Here is an 18,143-nt window from a genome sequence, read left to right as displayed (position 1 = left end):
ACGTTTCAAGAGATATTCAAACAGCCTTCATTTCAATGAAAAGGCTATCGGCCATCAGTTTAAAGCTCTACACATTCAGACATGATGATGGTTGTTTAAAAATGTTATGGTCAGCCAAAATAGGGGGGGGGGGGAATCAACCCAAACACCCCAACCAGCCCCAACACAATAATCAGAGTGTTGCTAAAATCTTACAGAAATATATTTTTTGTACTACTTATTTAAATAGTTCTATAAATACCAACAAATTGACACCATTTTTGCTGGCTGCATTCTACAACAAGAAACAAGAACTCTTAAATAACTTAATGAAATTATTTAGTCTCTGCTTCTGAGAACACTGCAGCTTTCGTGTTACCAAAAAGCTATAGAAAAGTACTTTTCAAATTACAAAATCACATTTGTATGAGGAGGAATATGTACATGGCAAGGCATCAGTCAGCATTGAGTTACAAGAACTCATAAATCAACCCTTGTAAACAAATATTTGAGATGTACTGTGTTACAGATAAAGGAAATAAGAAAAATCTGTGGGTTTTTTTGTTTTGTTTATTGAAATATGAGCAGCAGTATGCAAAAAATATCTTTAAAAACATAACATAGCAAAACCTAATAATTTTAAAATTAACAAAATAAAAAGATGTTTAGAGTTAAATGAAAAAACTCATTGCTAGAACTGTGTTTCCTACAATGTAAACAAAAGCATAAAGGTTATGCTTGCAACAAACACAGAAGCAGGTTTATGGAGCAGCACAATAAAGCAACATTATGTTGTAATCTGATGGTTTGGTCTATTGATTTGAATTCAGAATGGGTTACCTTCCTAAACAGAAACCTCATAACTACAAAAAAAAAAAAGTTAGTCACATGTTTGTGTTTTGAAGCAAAACATTTAGAAAATGTTTTGGTTTGTTTTTTGTTTTTGTTGTGTGTTTTTTTTTTTTTTTCCTAAAAACCATCACTAGCAACACTCTGGGCAACTAAAACAATACCCTGAAAAAAATTATTTCTTCAAACTAGGGAGAAAGCCTGATACATTTTAATGCTCTCTAGATTTACATTGCAAGAGTATCTGCCCAAGAATTGACAACTTTCACATTGTAATACCGGGGGGTGGGGGAAATAATCATAGCTTCAAGCAAAACCCAAAATAATTCCAGTATTTTAAACAATTCTATACCTAATCATAACACATGGGCTGTTTCATCATTCTTTTGACTAATGAGCTGTTCGGTTAGATTTGTCTCTCATCAGTCAGTCATACTAGAAAGTTTTATTTTGGTCCTATAGATACTATAACCCAATGTCATCCCTTCATGTACAACTACTTCATGCCTAATGCAGTTAAATGAATGTAATACTTATGCAAGACACTGGATTGACTGCCAGCAAGACTGAAGTCCTCTAAGGAGGAATAACCAAGCTACTATCTTATCTTAGTGACTATAAAAGCAAACCCAGAAAGAATTTCAGTACATGCCTCTTCTAGGCTCTTTGCTGGTATTGCCAAAGCTGTTAGTTAATGCTGTGGTTGGTGCAATGTAGAAAGATGCCCAAAAAGAAGAGAATACTTACACTACAAAAGCCAAAACAGTTTTCACTGAAGAGTAACATTCAGTCTAAGCTGGGCTACACTGGAAAGGCTCCATCTTCCACTACTACACTACTGGCTGATTCAATTTCTCCATCCCTCCATCTAGATCAAGAAGTGACTTATACACAAGTATGCTGCAACAGAAGCAGCACTCTCTGCTATTGCTATACTTAAGCCATCATTAGGGTCAAACAGTTCTCCATTCCATCCATCCTTGCACTGATACCTGAATTTTGTATCAGCAGCCGCACAGATGAACTAAACATGATTAGGAACGCCATGAACCAGCAGCACACAAAATTTGCTAACTAGAAAGCTCTCAAAAAGTCCTACTTAAAAGGAACAGAAAAGTAGAACATATGACAAATCTTACTGGGTCTGCTCCTGCAAGCCTACCCTGGCAAAATCAGCAGTCACAAGGATATCCCCAGCACTGCATATATTACAGTTCAAGAATATGTACACAAGCAGAAAAATGCCAGAGTACTTTACTACTAAATGACAGCATCAGAAGTGGGTTAACTGGATATTATTGCAGAAATTATGGTTCAGTGCACAGGTAGCCAATCTAACCACAATACTAGCACTAAGCACCAGCTCTGGCTCATGAACACGCACTTCAGCACCCATTCTTGAGTCATTTAGTTGGCCACATCTAAACATACAAGTGAACAGAGATGAAGCCAGGTGAAAAACATTTTGGATAAAGCAAAACCTTGTACCTACAACTGAGATCTTTCCTTAATCCAATGTGTCATGACATTTATAAAAGTTAGCCAAGAAAAAAAAAATCCTGTAGTGTCAAATATACATATTCAGCAACTCGACAAAAGTCAGGAGTGGGGAGAAGAAAATAGAAGCCTGAGCTGGTGGCCAACTGACTTCGCATCTTATTTGATGAAAAGAACCATCTGTGGGTTGCAGTTCCAAAGAACGACAGAGAAAACCCCAAAGGTGAGCGGCAAATAATGTTATTCCCCTTCTCCTGAAGATGCACTTGTTTGTTTTTAAACACACTTGAGAAACTGCTTAAAAAAACCCAAAAACCAAAAAAACAAAACACCAAGTAATATAGAAATTCCTGTACAAGAGAACATTAGGGTTCTGCAGAAGTGTTACAGTTTATTCCTTTAAGGCATTTCATAAGAAACATTTTAATGACACGTAAACAATTTTATTCCTTTAAGATCATTTGTTACTTAGGTACCATACGATGCATGATTTCCACATTTGAGCAGAAACTGTCATTCAATGGAAGACACAAGAACTTGTGTAAGCAATCAATGTCTCAGGATTGCAGTAATTAACTGCAACACATCTTTTAGTAAGTATTTGCATTTTAGAGTTTTCAGCCTCTCCCCCAAACACTGAACCCTTTTCTGAAGAGGTGTTCAGGCAAGAGAAAGAGGAGGGTGAGAAGTTAAAAAAAAACAATAGGTCTTTTTCTGCATGCAAAGAAATTTTGTATATAATTCACTTCTAATTCTCTTAGAATATTTCTTTCAGCCTCCTTTTTTATTATTTAAAGGGGAAAATATGCATACGTTGAATAACTGATTTCTTTTAGTGTTTAGTACAGTGTTTAAATTCTCTACTGAGTAATACAACAGCACAGGCAACAGGATTCCTTACATGTGAGAGAAATTTCATCATCATATTAATGCAGTCCTTCAATCCCATAAAGCTGCCAACTACAGTTACGAGTCTTCTGATTGAACACCTGCCATCATGGACAGGATCAAGACCATTGTTTCATGTAGGCTACAAAGAAGTGATTACTTTTGGTCATTACCAACAGGTCTGTATTAAATTACACGATCTGGAAGTAAAAGCTTCTGCATTCAGTTACTAATTTGCTAAGCCACTCACAGTCTTCAAAGAGACTCAAACTCATACTGAAAGTGAATTAAATACAGTGTAATCACTAATACTGCATAATGTCTACTGAGAGGTTAAAAAGGCCTAACACAGATCAATTCCAGATAGGTAAAATAAACAGCTAGAATACCAAAAAGAAAACAAAAAACTTATTCCTTCCAAAAAGTAGTAAGCACTGCCATTTACAAATAGTAGTGTTTATGTTAAAATAGAGAAGGGTACCTAAAAAGAAATAGCCTTGGCAACCAAATCCAAATGGCATGACTGTAAATCAAAGCAAAACAAGAATTACTACTCCAGAAATGTGCAAGATGTTTACCTTGTATCAATTACTATTCAAAATGGTGGTTAAAAGAGATATTACAAAACTGAAGTGGGAAAAGGCTAAGAACTGCTATTCTGCATTAATATACAGTGTGTTTATGACAGCATTTTCCAATAGACAATACAAGTGTTTTTTTACACCACTCCAATATTTGTAAAAAGTATATTTCATGTGTACACTTAAAAAAAAATCACATTGTTCAATCTGAGGCAAATTAGCCATAATAAAGTCTAATTTTGCTTATGACAGATGTCAACCTTAAGATGTTAAACAACTATGCTAAAAATACAGCTTGCAAGCTGGAGCTGCACATGTTCAAACAGTTTCATAAACGTTAAAAAAAATCCCGAACTATGATATGTATTTATTTTCGGAAGTCAGTCTTCATAACTCTTGTCCCTACAGGACAAAAAGAATAACATTTTCCAGTTAAGACATATGCCTGTTTAAGTTCTAGGGGAAGGAGGGGAAAAGTGTTCTGAATTTTTCAATAGACTTTTTTTTCCCTTAGGGCTCAACTGTCACTTAAGCATCGCGAGAACAAATTGAAATGTAAAACTGATTAGCTATACACAATGGAATTGGTCACAAAGGGATTTAAAAAAAAAAGTTAAACCGTAAGATCCATTCTCCATATAGCTCACAGTATCCACACTGGAAGTTTCTCTAGAATTAGAATAAGTTCGCTAAAAATAAGGCTGAAGATAGACTTTCAGCACTATGAAACAGATGAGATGGGATTAAGAGGAGAACCCATTTGTGTAAGTACTTTATCCAGCCACTGGAGGGGCCCATGAAGATGAATTTCTATCCAGCATGGGGTGCTCGTGACATCTTGTCGGTGATATTCAGCTCCCCAGCCCTATAAAAATTAACAAAATGTTATCAATCAAGTTGAGGACACACTTGTCTTTCAAAATAACTGTACTAACAAGAAGCATGAAATCACATTCTAAGATACTTATCTGAAGATAACTCACAATCTAGCAACAATTCTTATCTAAAGGAAAAAAACCTGAGGTTGGGAAGGTGTGGGAGGGAAGCTGCACCTGGAAGCCTGAATCAAGTCTTGTCTGCCACAGACTTGGAGTGACTACATGAGCTCCTCTGCGGAGCGCACTGCTGACTCAAGAATGACCCCTGGCTATGGCCACATCTCTTTTCCGTTTCTCCCTCCTGCTCCCTATCCTCCACACTCTCAAACTGAGTAGTATTTATCATAATTGACAAAACAAACAAGACATCTTTTGGACAAGATGCAAAAAAACCCTGGAAAACCCAAGTCTAGACACCATGCTAAATCTGAAATGGACAGCATCTTGATTAAACAATGTTGAGAAAACACTACTGTGAGAATAACAACAGAGTTTGAATTCATAAATTCAAATCATGTCTTTTTTCCGTAATCAATTTTTTTTAAAAAGTACTATTAATCTCTGAAGGAGCTGCAATTTTTTCTGCAATCACTTATGCTCCTCTCTACTGACATTCTTTTAGTGGTCTTGTAGTTCGCTTTGTTCCTTCAAACTCAGAGCACGAGCTCAATTCTCCTTCAATAAAATTATAGCAACCACAACGATTAAATCCCTATCCTGAATACTGAAGTAACTAAATACATAGCCAACATTCAATACAGCAATCTGTGCTTTTCCTTTCTTGCATCGACTTCCAGCTCTCCAAATTAACCATTTTCAACAAACTTATAATTGAAAAGAACCACATCAGGTCAGGATAGCTTTGTTACATTGTTACAGTGCTAATGTAATTACTGCTGAATACCCAAATCCACAATAAATTTAAATGCCCTCAAAATAATTTGTTTACCTTTACGAAACTCATTCGAATGGTGCACATTTTGGTGAGCTCATATACTGCTTCAAATCCATGGTTGACAGACTGAGCTAAAAGCTGAGCGAACTCCTGATTGTTAAATATTTTCAGACTGCATCCACTAGGAATCTTGCATACAGTTGTTGGATGAAAGCCATGGTGGTAGTTGCAGTTCCTGCTCTGTACAAATATGCTGCTATCACTTAAACACTCAGCATAGACTTCCCCACCAACATAGTAGAGATGAACTCCTTGAAAACAAAGATAAAAACATTTCAAATTACTTTTTTCCAAAAATACAGTACTTAATAACAAATCCCTCGAAATCAAAGACAACAAAGTAAATTTTCTGTTTCTCATTTCAAAATACAGTAGGCTTCATTATACATCAGCCACTAGATGTCCTTCTCTCATCAATTACAGAATAGAACAAAGAAAAATACTTCCACATGTCAACAGTTATTTTGGGCTATTTTCCTAGAGAACTTATGTGGATTTTAAAACTCCAGTTTCATAAAACTGGTAGCTTCTGCCTATGGCAATTCCAACAGAAATAAAAGTGTCCTGGGAGAAGGGGTAGTGATAGACATGAATGAGAAAGTATATCCATAGCCTGCTCTGATTTTCAGTGTATTTTATCAAGCAAAAGGAGAGGTAAGTCCAATTAGTTGCACAACTTAAATACCATCAGGCTTTACAGACCTTAAAATCAACAAAGCCCCTAAATTTATCACATCTGCCTGGATTCAGCTATGTACATAAGTGCTTCCCTCCCTTTATGTTCTTAAGACTATAAACCACTATTAATGACTAAAAATCAACATATAAAAGCTGTTGATCCTTTCAGCATCCAAACACAGATTCTCACTGCTACTTCAGTTGAGATACTCGCCTTCCTTCTCCCAGATCTTCTCCCTTTCCCGCACCCACCACTGTTACATGGTTGGGATACAGTTCAGTTTAAGTCTTCCTTGCAATACCCTGAGAATCCACTGCAGACTATCCCGTGGTTTGCCAGATGAGGCTGCAGCAAGTCAACAGATGCAAGTTAATCTTTCAGACAGCAGCAACTGTTGCGAACATTGCTAGATCCACTTGGGACTAGGGTAGGATGAAGGTTACGCAGAGGAACCATTGGCTTCAACAACTATAAGCAGCTGTCAGAAAATCTAGGGTGGGCAAGAATGCGTTTTCACAACACAACCCTATTTATTTAAAAAGACAGGGACCACCACTTGCTAGCTAACTTGTTTTGGGTAAAGACCTTCTGAGAGATCTCCAAAGAGGGGAGCTGGATAATGTAACAGTCTGAGAAGAACACAGATACTTCAAAAATAATCCAATGCACAATGAGAAGTCACTTATGCTTGCAATGCAATGCATCTACAGAAAAATGCTTAGCAAATAGGATTGGGTAGTTTTAAGGAGGCAAAAACCAAAAGCCCTTCCAAACAAAAGCCATAAATAAATAGTATTTTATCCCCAAACAATCTTAATGGTTCTCAGAACTGTTACCATAAAGCAAAGTTTTAGTTTAATAATTAGTATTAGAGATGTAGACATTTTAAAGCTCATTGCAGCCAATACTATTCTACAACGTGCTCTCTGGATTATCTGCAAAATTTTGCTACATTTATAGTAGTTTCTAATTAAAAGACTGTTAAGGGACAGGATGGGTCTTGAAGATGTATTACAAGCAACAGTGACTTTCATCAAACAAAACTCAAGACCAACTGTACCAAATTATCTCAAGTGTTAAAAAGGCCTCTAGATATGTACAATAGAACCAGGGTTCCCTTCTCAGGACTTAGTTATAAAAAAAGGAGATATTCAGAAAAGGAGTACTACATTTTAAGACAATCCAGGCACATTCCATCAAAGATGAAAAACGTGCATCTATGTGTGCTATCAGCCAAACAGTACGGGAAAACTAGAAGATCTTGCAAAACCTGCTGTCTCCAGGAATCCCTCCCACACACATACACACCCCATGGATTCACTCAGACAAATGAGCCCTTGCAGTTTTGCATTAGCACTTCAAAGTCCAGCTGCCAAGTCATGCAAGATATTTGAACTTACTGTAGACAGCAGCGTAATACCTTGCATGAACAACAAAATAAATTAAAAAAAACTTTGATATACTGTAAAGTGGTATGAAGAATTTGATTTAAGAAGTAGATATAACATAGAACATCAGAAGTCCTGCAACATGTTTCTTGGCGCTGAAACACAAAATTCTACGTACAGACTATCATTAACCATAACAAACAAGCCCCCACAACAACACAATTTGGTAAGGAACAGGCAATATTTAGTCTTTTAAATTAGTGCCAAAGAAAAATGTATGCAATTCCTAGACTAATTAGAATCAAACCATGCCTAAATTGTCTTCTGACACCAGAGAGGTAGATAATATATCACAAATTACTTCTACTGTTCTTATCTGAGAATAATCATTGTTGCAGTATACCAAAGTTGAAATAAAAACAAGGACTTAGCTTCTTAATCATGCGTAACACATCTAAGCTTTACCTTTTCCAATATGTCGTCTAGTGTTCTCAATTGTTGAGTTGCGATTAACATTTGAGAGCAAACCTAAGCAGAACCTGTTTTTGTTATTGGAGGGATCTGTAAACCCATCTACTAAGACACTTGTAGAAGATGCATGAAAAGCCTCCCCAACACGATTATTTAATTCGTAATACACAATCGAACACCAGTGTTTGGGTTCTTCATAGGCAACAGGTTGAACATCTGAAAATAAGCAAAACGGAAATACCAGTTTACATAAGCATAAAAATATTAAATCTAAAACTGTAAAGCAGGCCTTCAAAAATATCAACAGATAACTAAAAGCTTAGTCAACAGTTATGATGGGCAAGAACTGTCCTCACTGAAGATCTTACATCATTTCTACTTTCATGCATTTTAGCTAGTCCATTGATTTTACAATTATTTTCCTATTTAAGCCTGATACTAAAAAAAACCCTACACAAAAAATATAGATGACACTGATATCAGATGAAACATGACTCTTCTGTTCACTTTTAAAAAGCTTGTTAAAATTGGTATTTTGGGACTCCATTTTCAGAGCCTTTATGCACATACAGTTCCAACAGCAGGCAAAGGTAGCAGAAAAGACTAACTCTGAAAAACAAAAAAAGTTCAACTTGCTGTAAGCCATACTATGCATCTGAGGCTTTAAAAGCAAGAGGTGCAAATAAGCGAGGCAAGTTTTATTTCTCAATTCTTTGTTACAGCCCCAGTTTGCCTTGGAGGACTGCTTCCACTTACCAACAAGGTCTACCGTGCCATTTGAAGTTAGTCGTTCAATTTGGTCAAGAGTTACAAGAAGCCAAACTATGTTAATTTTACACCATACTACACAACTTACCTCTGGTAGATATATTTGGCATGATTTGAGGGATCATTGTATTGCTTGTGTCCATAGACTGAGAATTATCCTGCCCCATTTGATCATCAGGGGGCATATATGCAGGAGGTGGAGTATCAGCTACAAACATGAAAAAATAAGAACAAACCAGAATAAACCTCAATAATTTAGAATATTTATTTATTCATCCTACAGTTATAAAGACACAAAAATATTCTTGAACAAGAGACGTTAAAACATTTGGACCCATTTACAAACTAACCTGAAGACAACCCAGCCAGCTGTCTTTACAGTAAACTCCTTCAATAGTTGGATTCTTACCTATGGGACTAATAACAAGATTGGACACTTGAAAAAAACTGAGACGTGCTTTTTTATTTTTGCCTTTTTTTTTACTTTAACAACTGCAGCCCTGCAGCTGGGCAAGCTGACTATAGTTCCCACTTTTTAGAACACAAACATTAGCTTTCTTGCCTACCCTCTTCTCTGTGTTCAAAAAGAAAGAAGTAGTAGAAGAAATAACTTTATTTGCCGTAACGTAATGAAGGCCTAAACCAGTTATTTTCTTGCTGCTTCTGTAGGCCAAGTTCATTATAAAAGCGTGGATCTCTGCATTCTTCCATTCAGCACAGTAGCCAGTGTACCAACACACTATTACCCCCTATTTCAGAAATTCCCTCCAGATACCATTAATGCATCCACCCTAGTGATTACAGTACTTATCCAAGAGGGATACCCCTCTGAATGGACACTCTTTTTGCAGCACTGGGCAGCCAGAAGGAAAAAAGATGAGGCCACTGAGCTACTGGAAAAATAAATTCTTTAATCTATTAATGTCTTGGCTTTATAAACCACACCAATAACCAGATTCAATAAGGCTTCTTTCCTTTGCCCCTATCAATTGTTGGTTTTTTTCCCTATTTTCATGCAAATTGGTTAAGTTCCTATCAAAAATTTGCTATTTTTTCCAGTTAAATACTACATATAAGTGTCTTTATTCAGAGAAAGACATCAATAAACTTCTTGCTCAGCCTCTTACATCTGCTTTCTTTTCATTGCTAGATATTCTTCTAAAGTATGTATCACTTACTCTACACCGAAACTGTGCAAAGCAACTCACCACTACTGGATCCATGACAAAAAACATTTGGAAAAATAAAACTGTAACAATTAACTCTGACCAGTGACAAAACTAGGAAGAAAACCCCCTAAAATGCAAATAGAAAAGCAATTTATTGCAAGTATCACAAATTCCTGAGGTAAGTCACAACAGCATGTGACATTTCAATTATTTTTATTAAGTTGACATTTAGGCTGTACTTACCCGGTAGCTGAAACGGACTAGACGGTCCAGAGCTAGCTGGGGAGCTTGGGTAAGTGCTGCTGGCTGGAGAAGGTGGATAGGGACTGTTTGGCGAAATGGAAAATGGAGTGCTGTTGGGTTGCTGGAAAGAATCTGGAAATGTCGCGTTGTGTGGCATATGTGGTTCATTGTGGCTTAGGTTCCTGAACTGAACTAGTAGACTGTGCTGTGGATTGAATTCACTATGTCTAGGCACTAATACTGGAGGTAGAACTGGAAAAAAAAAAAATCAAACAAAACCCAGATAAATTAAAAACTGAGATAGAAGGAAAGAGATACAAATAATGTGCTATTCTGCTTATCATGAAAATTTCAACACTAGCTGGGGTGGAAAGAGGAGTAGGGGAATTATCTGTCATGCCTTTACCCTACCCTCTCTCCCTTATTTTCTTACATTACACTTCACAGAAGACTTAAACTTTAGTCTCACAAAAATCAGAGCAAAAACACACTTGTATTTCATGAAACTTGAAGCAGACCTTTTTTGAAAAAAAAAAAAAAACCACTACCAAAAACAACAAGAGAACAGTCCACATGTGGCACATACCAAAGTACTGATTTATAAGTGCAAAACTCACTGTATGTGTACATTATGAAATCAGTAAAAATGGAAATACAGTCTATATTACTATACTCTAATTACATAGTTTATATATAGTCCTTTTCACTGAAGACAAACAAAATCTATACTACAATATACAACTATTGCTAAGCTGGAGTTTTAACTTTTAAATTCAAGAGTGCTGGAATCTGGAATTCAAGTGCTAGAGTAGAGTGCTTCAGCACTACAGCCAGCTGGAGTAGTTACAATCATTTTGTGGAAAAATAGAAGCAACTTTTCACTCTACTTTCCAGAGCAACACACTTAATCTCTCCCACTCATAAACAATCCTCCTCACCTTCTCCCATGGCAACATGCCTTAACAGCAGACTTGCTACCTGACACAAATTTGGTACCTACCTTGTTCTAACTGATATCACTCTTGGTTCTGTTCAGCTCTGCTGCCTGCTAATGAGAATTCAAGTGGGGAACACTACATCCTAGAACTTATTTTTTCATCTCCTCAATTCATGTCACTCACTGATGAAATATTAAGCCCCCGAAAAAAGTCTACCAACCTCCTTGCAAGGACTGAGGTTTTTAAATAAGTTTCTCAAAGAAACTGAAGTCTTTTGATCACTGCTTTCTATTTTATTACAAATGAGGACCTTGCCACCAACTTTAAGGGTAGCAGGCTTAAGAGATCTGTGGGAAAAGTGTGATTTACCACAAAGAAAAGCAGCTAGTACAGAATGGACAACACACCTCCCCAGAACCCCATCAGAAAAGTCCACTTTAAAGATTCCTCTTTCCAAACTCCCTCATACACCAAATGTACTTTGTTATATAGTACTGGAGGAGGGAGTGAACAGTAAGTGGTTCCTGGAGATTTTGCTCAGTTTTTAAGACAACCATGTTCAAACATACCTGGGCTCTCCACCCTCTTATAGTGGTATGGATTGATGCAGACTTCCTTCTGTTTAGATCCAAAAGGAAATTCACAAATATCCAATGGCTTCAGCTCATGATGGCTTTGTAGATCAGGCCAACGCCAAACACGACAGTAAATTACATGGGGAAGGCCTTTCCTGTGGGAAACTTGAAGTCGTCCATCTAAAGAGCGGGGGATAGTAACACACTTGCTGGGCTGTCCTGGACTGCTCAAGGCTTTCTCCAGTTCTTCCATAGCACCCTTCTTCTTTTTCAGCTTTTTTACCAAAGCATCAACAGCTTTTTCTGCCCATTTTTCCTCTTCATCTCCTTGTTTCCAGCCCAACAGACGCTTTACAGCTGGGCTAGTAAAGGAGAACAAACTGGCCATTGACGTCATTTGACACAAGTCTTCAAAAGGTTTGCTGGGTTTTGTCTGTTTGGTGTTTTTTGGGTTTGGGTTTTTTTTCCAAACAAATGTCAGAGTACACCAACAGCAGTTATTGCCACTGAGCAGCTGTATTATTTCTTGGAGGCTGACAAAGGAACATATAGATGTCAGCAGTGAAGTCTTCACAACAAAAATAATGATCAATTCCTCCAATTTAGTTCTATGAAAAAGTTAACAAGTAGTTAGTAAAACAAGTAAAGAATGTGGTAAAACAAAAAAGCAGATATTAAAAGAACCCCTGTTTCAACCCCAGCCATTGCACCTGATTTTGTTTCAAAACAAAATCCTAACAGTACCAGGACTCACTCCAGAGCTAAATAAAGTAAAACATGATCAGAGTCCCCAATTCTGGCATTACTGATTAGTGGGAAAAAGGACAGTCAAGGGACCAAATGGACAACATGGTTTTGGTTAACAATGTTCCTTAAATTCATGACTTTCCTTCAGAAGACAGGCTTGGGGAATATGCTTTAAAAATGGTATTATATCCTTGTCATGGTGTTTCACCAGAAGACTTAAACTCGCTATGAAGAAACAGGGAAGAGGCATGGTGGAACCAGTAGTTCCACAGCCAGTACTGCACTGAAGTACTCAGCTTCTCAAATGGATCTTTATTTCCCAAAAGGAGAAAATACTAAAGCATCTGCTTGTTCTTGAGCTCTAATTAGGTACCCCATGTTTTTTGAAGAGTATTAAAAAAATGAGGAAGAAACTGTAGATAACTAAAAGAAAACCAAAAACAATTAAAAGAAAAAATCAATAAAAACCCCAAACCAACCCTTCCCCAGCCACTCAGAAAGGTGGTCAACCTTTTCAGCTGGAGCTATTTTTATCCTGCACTTCCTTTATCTATTAAGAAGAATATTTGAAGCATTGGCTATTTTTAGCCTTTGGGAAAAAAAAAGAGTTTTCTTTTCCCCAGAAAAAGAGCGGGGGGGGGGGGGGGGGGGGGGGGGGGGGGGAGGCGTGGCAGAGTAAGTACTAGAAATGTGACCTTTACTACAAACTGCCTCAGAAAGGAGGAGCAGAACAACACTGTGCAACTCAAGTCATCATGAATGGTGGTGTTTTCTACCACTCACCAGCTCTAATGCAAATCCTCCCCCCACCAATTTAAGGAGTAACGATGACAAGAGGAAATGATGTGCTGTGGCAACGAACTGATAAGAACTTGTAAAATCCCTTGTGAATACTAAATAAGCAAGTATAGACAATGAGCAGCTGGCAAAAAGCAAGAGCAGAGCTAAGAGAAAGGATGTCAATAACAAAAGATGCTTCCTTTCTTGCTACAGAGACTGCCAAACAACATTGTCTCTCAACTTTTGATAAAACGTGGTGAATTAGAACACCTAACGTATCCCGAGACACCAAATCTGCACATAAGAGAAAAAAAAGGAGGGGTGGGCAAGATTTAAGTATATCTGTGCTGGTTCTCTTAGATTGCTACCTTTAATCAAGGGGATCTTTTTTCCTCCCATCTTTGATTAACTAAAAGTCATCTGATAAGGCTTTTCTAAGTGTCTAGGCAGATTTACAAGCTCACTCAGACACATGGACAGGTACTTTCCTCTAACAGAACCATGTATTAAACATCAGCCGCCAAAGATACAGCAAACATCCCTAGACAAAGAATTTATAATGTCCCACATGTAATCATTCTAGATCTTTTACTAGGGAGGTGGAAGGTGAGGAAAGCAGGGAACAAACCCAAGGACACTTGGCTACGATGAAGAGTGTAAATTAAAAAACTTATAAACACCATTTACAGGAAAAAATCCATTTATTTCACACAGTAGCTTAATCCCATTGGTACTTCTTTGATTAAATCATTCAGCTTTGTTTCAGTAGTATGGAAAAAACTGGGAAAAGCAAAACAAACAGAAAAACTGTCTGAAGATCTTTCTTCCTAAGCTCTCATAAAAAACAGAGTGGAAAAAAAGAAATTAAGAGAATAGAAGTCTCCCGCTGCTTCAGTAAGTCCTTAGAAGAGGGTATTGCAAAAAAAAAAAAAAAAGTACCACCTTATTTCTTCAGAAATAAGGACATGTCTGCACTTTAAGTATAATTTAGTTCCCTAGAACGATTACACACATGAGAACCTTTGCATCCTTTAAAGTAACAGGAAATTCATAAAGGGAGATAAACTTGGCCAAGAACACAGACTAAATTTATGCTTTTACTGAGGATAAAAGTTTACTGTTCTAAAAAGTAAAAGCTGTTTATAGTTGCAATTAACTTACTTCCAAGCCTTGCATACATTCAATAGCTGTAAGATATCAGCAATTGCTCACACCCCTAAATGAGGAAATGAACCCACCCAGACTCTCAGACCAGAAAGAAGACAATTTAAAAAGTTCTATTTTTGTTTCTCAGCTATGCTTTCAAAGAACCTTAAGCATCATCAGAGCAGAAGATACACTGGAAAATTCTACAGTTAAGTTGAGCTCAAATGAGATTTTAAAAAACGCCTCTTGACTGTTGCCACCCTGATCTACTCCATTACAGATGCCTCATCTCTATTAAGCAATCAAGTTTACAGATCTACGATTCTATTCCATGATCATGTATAATTTTTTTTTCAGTATTTTGAACAGAACAGTAACATGTATCAACTAGGAATGAAATTTTACTGGTTGTATATAATTTCAACATCATTTACCCACAAGTATGCTCATGGAATAAACAAGCTAACTAAAAGCAAAGAAAGTTGGAACAGTTCTACTAAAATGATGCTTTGCAGTAACTAGTATTTGTAGGGCAAGTGTCAAGAGAATTTTGATAAATGACTCTGTCCTATAAACTATGATTTTAGAAATAATCTGCTTGGAGTAAGTAATGTAATTAACTCTAAAAGCTTTACATTAGTCTGAATACCTATCAACAAAAGCAAAACCTAGTCGAACAAGTATTCCAAGAAGCATTACAACAGATTTGATCAAAACTGTTTCAACTTCTTCAGAAAAAGTTTCCACATACATGCTTGTACTATAACCACTGAAAAACAAGACTGTTGAAGTTGAAAACTTTAATAGCATTTACTGTAAATCCATTCTGGCCACCCATGAGGCTTTCAAGACTCTTCTGCTGAAGCATATTTTTACCTGTTCAATAAAAGGGCAAAAAAACCCCTTGCAACAAACTACTAACAGACTTTGAAAAGTATGAATGACACTGAATTTATGTCGTTATAGGCCTTTTGGAAGTTCATTTTGTAAGGCAAAAATACAGAAGGTTTACAGCTTTTGCTTTTTCTTAAGAAAACAAGGCAGAATTAAAAAGCTTCATGAATTATTTGTAGACTAAAAGTGTTTCCATCTTTGGAGCTATTTAAGATCACAAAGCAGTAGGTTCAGGCATTTATGTAGGAAACAAGCATTTTCACGTAGAAACTGCAATTCTTCTAGGGTTTTAAAATTCCTGAATGAGCAGCATAAACCACGTTTAGAAAATTTACTTGCATTTGATGTAATTTCAGCATCTAATTTTTGAAAGGTTTCTAAGTAATCATGACATCCGCTAGAAACAGCTTCACCAGATCATCTATATTTACGATCAATTTCTTCCAAGGCTTTAAAAGTGCATGTTATGAGCTGTGATTGCAGTACAACAGTGTATCGCTGTAAGATTTGAGCATAGAAACAAATGCTTTAAAGAGTCACATTTTCATTCATATGTTGCAAGAATTACTGGTATTGTTGCACCTCTAGACGCAGCTGGTAACAACTTTCATGGAGAAAAAAAGCTTTCTTAAATTTCCTTAAGAGGCAGAGGGTCTATTATGCATTACCTTCTTTTATTAAATAACTTTCCAGCTGAGCTACAAGAGAACATTGCCTGAAAAACATGTTATTACATTTAAAAAAAGTTACAAACACTCTTTAAAAAGAGTGAGTGTAATGCATTGCATGGGGTAGCATGAGGGGGCTTTTAATGGGCAAGTATAAAAGGAAGTAATCGCTGTATCAAAATTAGACTTTGGGGCATGCATTATTTATACGTTTAAAGTTCTTGTTAATGACTACAGCAAATGGAAGGAAACTAGTTGTGTGAACAGGTCCATTGTTTGAACCCCTTCTTAATACCTCATCATCAAGCCAGCTAGATGTAAACAAAGTTGGCTAACAGCAGAACTTACGCATTACATTTCATTTGTGAAGATGGGAGAAATAGACTACCTTTCATCTACCATCACAAATACCAAGCAACTCAAATACCTTTTGGTTCCTCTTCCAAGATTTTCTTAGCCTACTGTATTAAACTGGCAAGTTTAGCAGATTAATTTGATTCGCTGTCAAGGAATCTTCTTCTGGCTAAAAGGGCCTGAGCAAGACTCAGAGCAGAACAGATCAATATAAAATTACATACAGTGTATTTATTTTAACGAGATGCACTTTTTACATAACATGTTCTGCTACTGATTCCAAACTGATTTCCCACCTGCAAAAAACTAAATTTAAAGTAGCATTAACCAAGCGACCCATCACCCCAAGCAGCATGGCAATAAACGATGCTTTTCACAAGCATAAGAATAAAATGGGTTAACAACTACATGGTCCTTATCCTTTCCTACAGCCAATACTAAGCTTGTATTGCAAATGTACAAGCACTATTCTTTTCCTGCTTAATTTACTTGTTTGCAAATTAAGAAAGCTTCCTGTAGCATCATACCCAATCTGAAACAAGGAACTTCACTGTTCATGATTAGAAGCTGCTTTGAGACTCAATTTCATAATATAAACAAACCACCACTTATAACTAGCTACACAATTGGTAGTTCATTAGAGCTGCTGCAGATTTGCAGTTAAAACCGCGTTTTGCAGTCAGCTCTTGTGCTTCACGTTATTGCCTCTTCAAACTTAGAAATACTGAAGTATTTTGACTCCATACACACGTTAATATATTACATATTCATACAGAAAGCTCAGAAACTCTATTACAGTATACTACAGCATATTATGCTCTATTCAGTTATCAGTATTTTCTTTAATACTGTCTAAAACTACAACCTCACATGTCAATTTCACCTGGTTTTACCAAGGTCCTTCTTTCCTTATAAATTCCCTGACAGGAATTGCACAGGATTGTGCTTGGGTTTTATTATCATTTTACCAAGTCTACATCTTACATTGTAGCCTACCATACAGTCCCATGCAATAGCATGCATTAGAGCCTTTTCTTGAGGACAAATACATAAGAAATGTTAGCTCCACAGTTTTTCCATATGCATCAAGGATAAAATAAATCCTAAGGTTACGCAGTGATTAAAAAACTTGGGTAATAAACTTGAAGGGCCTACATATTCCATACCATTGCCACAGCCTCTCAACAGAAAAGATTTTTCTTCAATTATCCCCTGCAACATCTTAGCCATGAAGAATATCATCAATGATGCAACTCTTTTTTTTTTCCCCTTGCCTCCCTTTAAGGGTAAGTAAAAGATGAAAGGAGATTTTATAAACGATGTCAAAAAGGAACTTGTGGTATTTTCATCAGAACTGGGCTTGCCTATCCAAATGCACGTCCAGTTGACCGAAACCTCTGATAAATGGTTTTATACTAGCACGAGATTTCTTTGCTTCAAACATGCCTTGTAAGGCAATATATCCTAACTAATAATACATCTAAACAAGAACAGAAAAGAATTGTCTGGTATCTTCAAAAACTTTACTAACCGTGACTGCTCTCCAAACAAAAAAATGTATTGACAACTTCAGACATGGCTTTCTCACACAATACTTGTTCTTTTCATTTCCACATCTGTACATCATCTAACACAGCTTAAAAAAACCCTGAAGCATTTAGCTCTGTCAGCTGAGAAGTATTTAACTACCACTCTC

General features: G+C 36.6%; 1 protein-coding gene across 5 annotated transcripts in view; it reads right to left on the bottom strand.

The window, feature by feature from the left end:
• Nucleotides 1-533: 533 nt before the first annotated feature.
• The window catches only part of SMAD5 (SMAD family member 5), a 30,214-nt gene continuing 12,604 nt past the window's right edge, over nucleotides 534-18,143 (bottom strand). For 3 of the 5 annotated variants that reach the window (XM_075057018.1, XM_075057019.1, XM_075057017.1), the window contains 6 exons: nucleotides 11,853-12,466; nucleotides 10,346-10,597; nucleotides 9,022-9,141; nucleotides 8,160-8,381; nucleotides 5,622-5,878; nucleotides 534-4,659 (listed from right to left, as the gene is read on the bottom strand). In XM_075057018.1, coding sequence (XP_074913119.1) covers nucleotides 4,516-4,659; nucleotides 5,622-5,878; nucleotides 8,160-8,381; nucleotides 9,022-9,141; nucleotides 10,346-10,597; nucleotides 11,853-12,255 — 1,398 coding nt within the window. In that variant the 5' untranslated portion in view covers nucleotides 12,256-12,466 and the 3' untranslated portion in view covers nucleotides 534-4,515. The remainder of the gene's footprint in view (nucleotides 4,660-5,621; nucleotides 5,879-8,159; nucleotides 8,382-9,021; nucleotides 9,142-10,345; nucleotides 10,598-11,852; nucleotides 12,467-18,143) is intronic. The other 2 variants (XM_075057021.1, XM_075057020.1) reach the window with 1 other exon arrangement.

This window comes from Buteo buteo, chromosome 24 (assembly GCF_964188355.1).
Source record: "Buteo buteo chromosome 24, bButBut1.hap1.1, whole genome shotgun sequence".
Classification (NCBI taxonomy): domain Eukaryota; kingdom Metazoa; phylum Chordata; class Aves; order Accipitriformes; family Accipitridae; genus Buteo; species Buteo buteo.
This window is presented reverse-complemented; position numbering and strand designations above follow the sequence as displayed.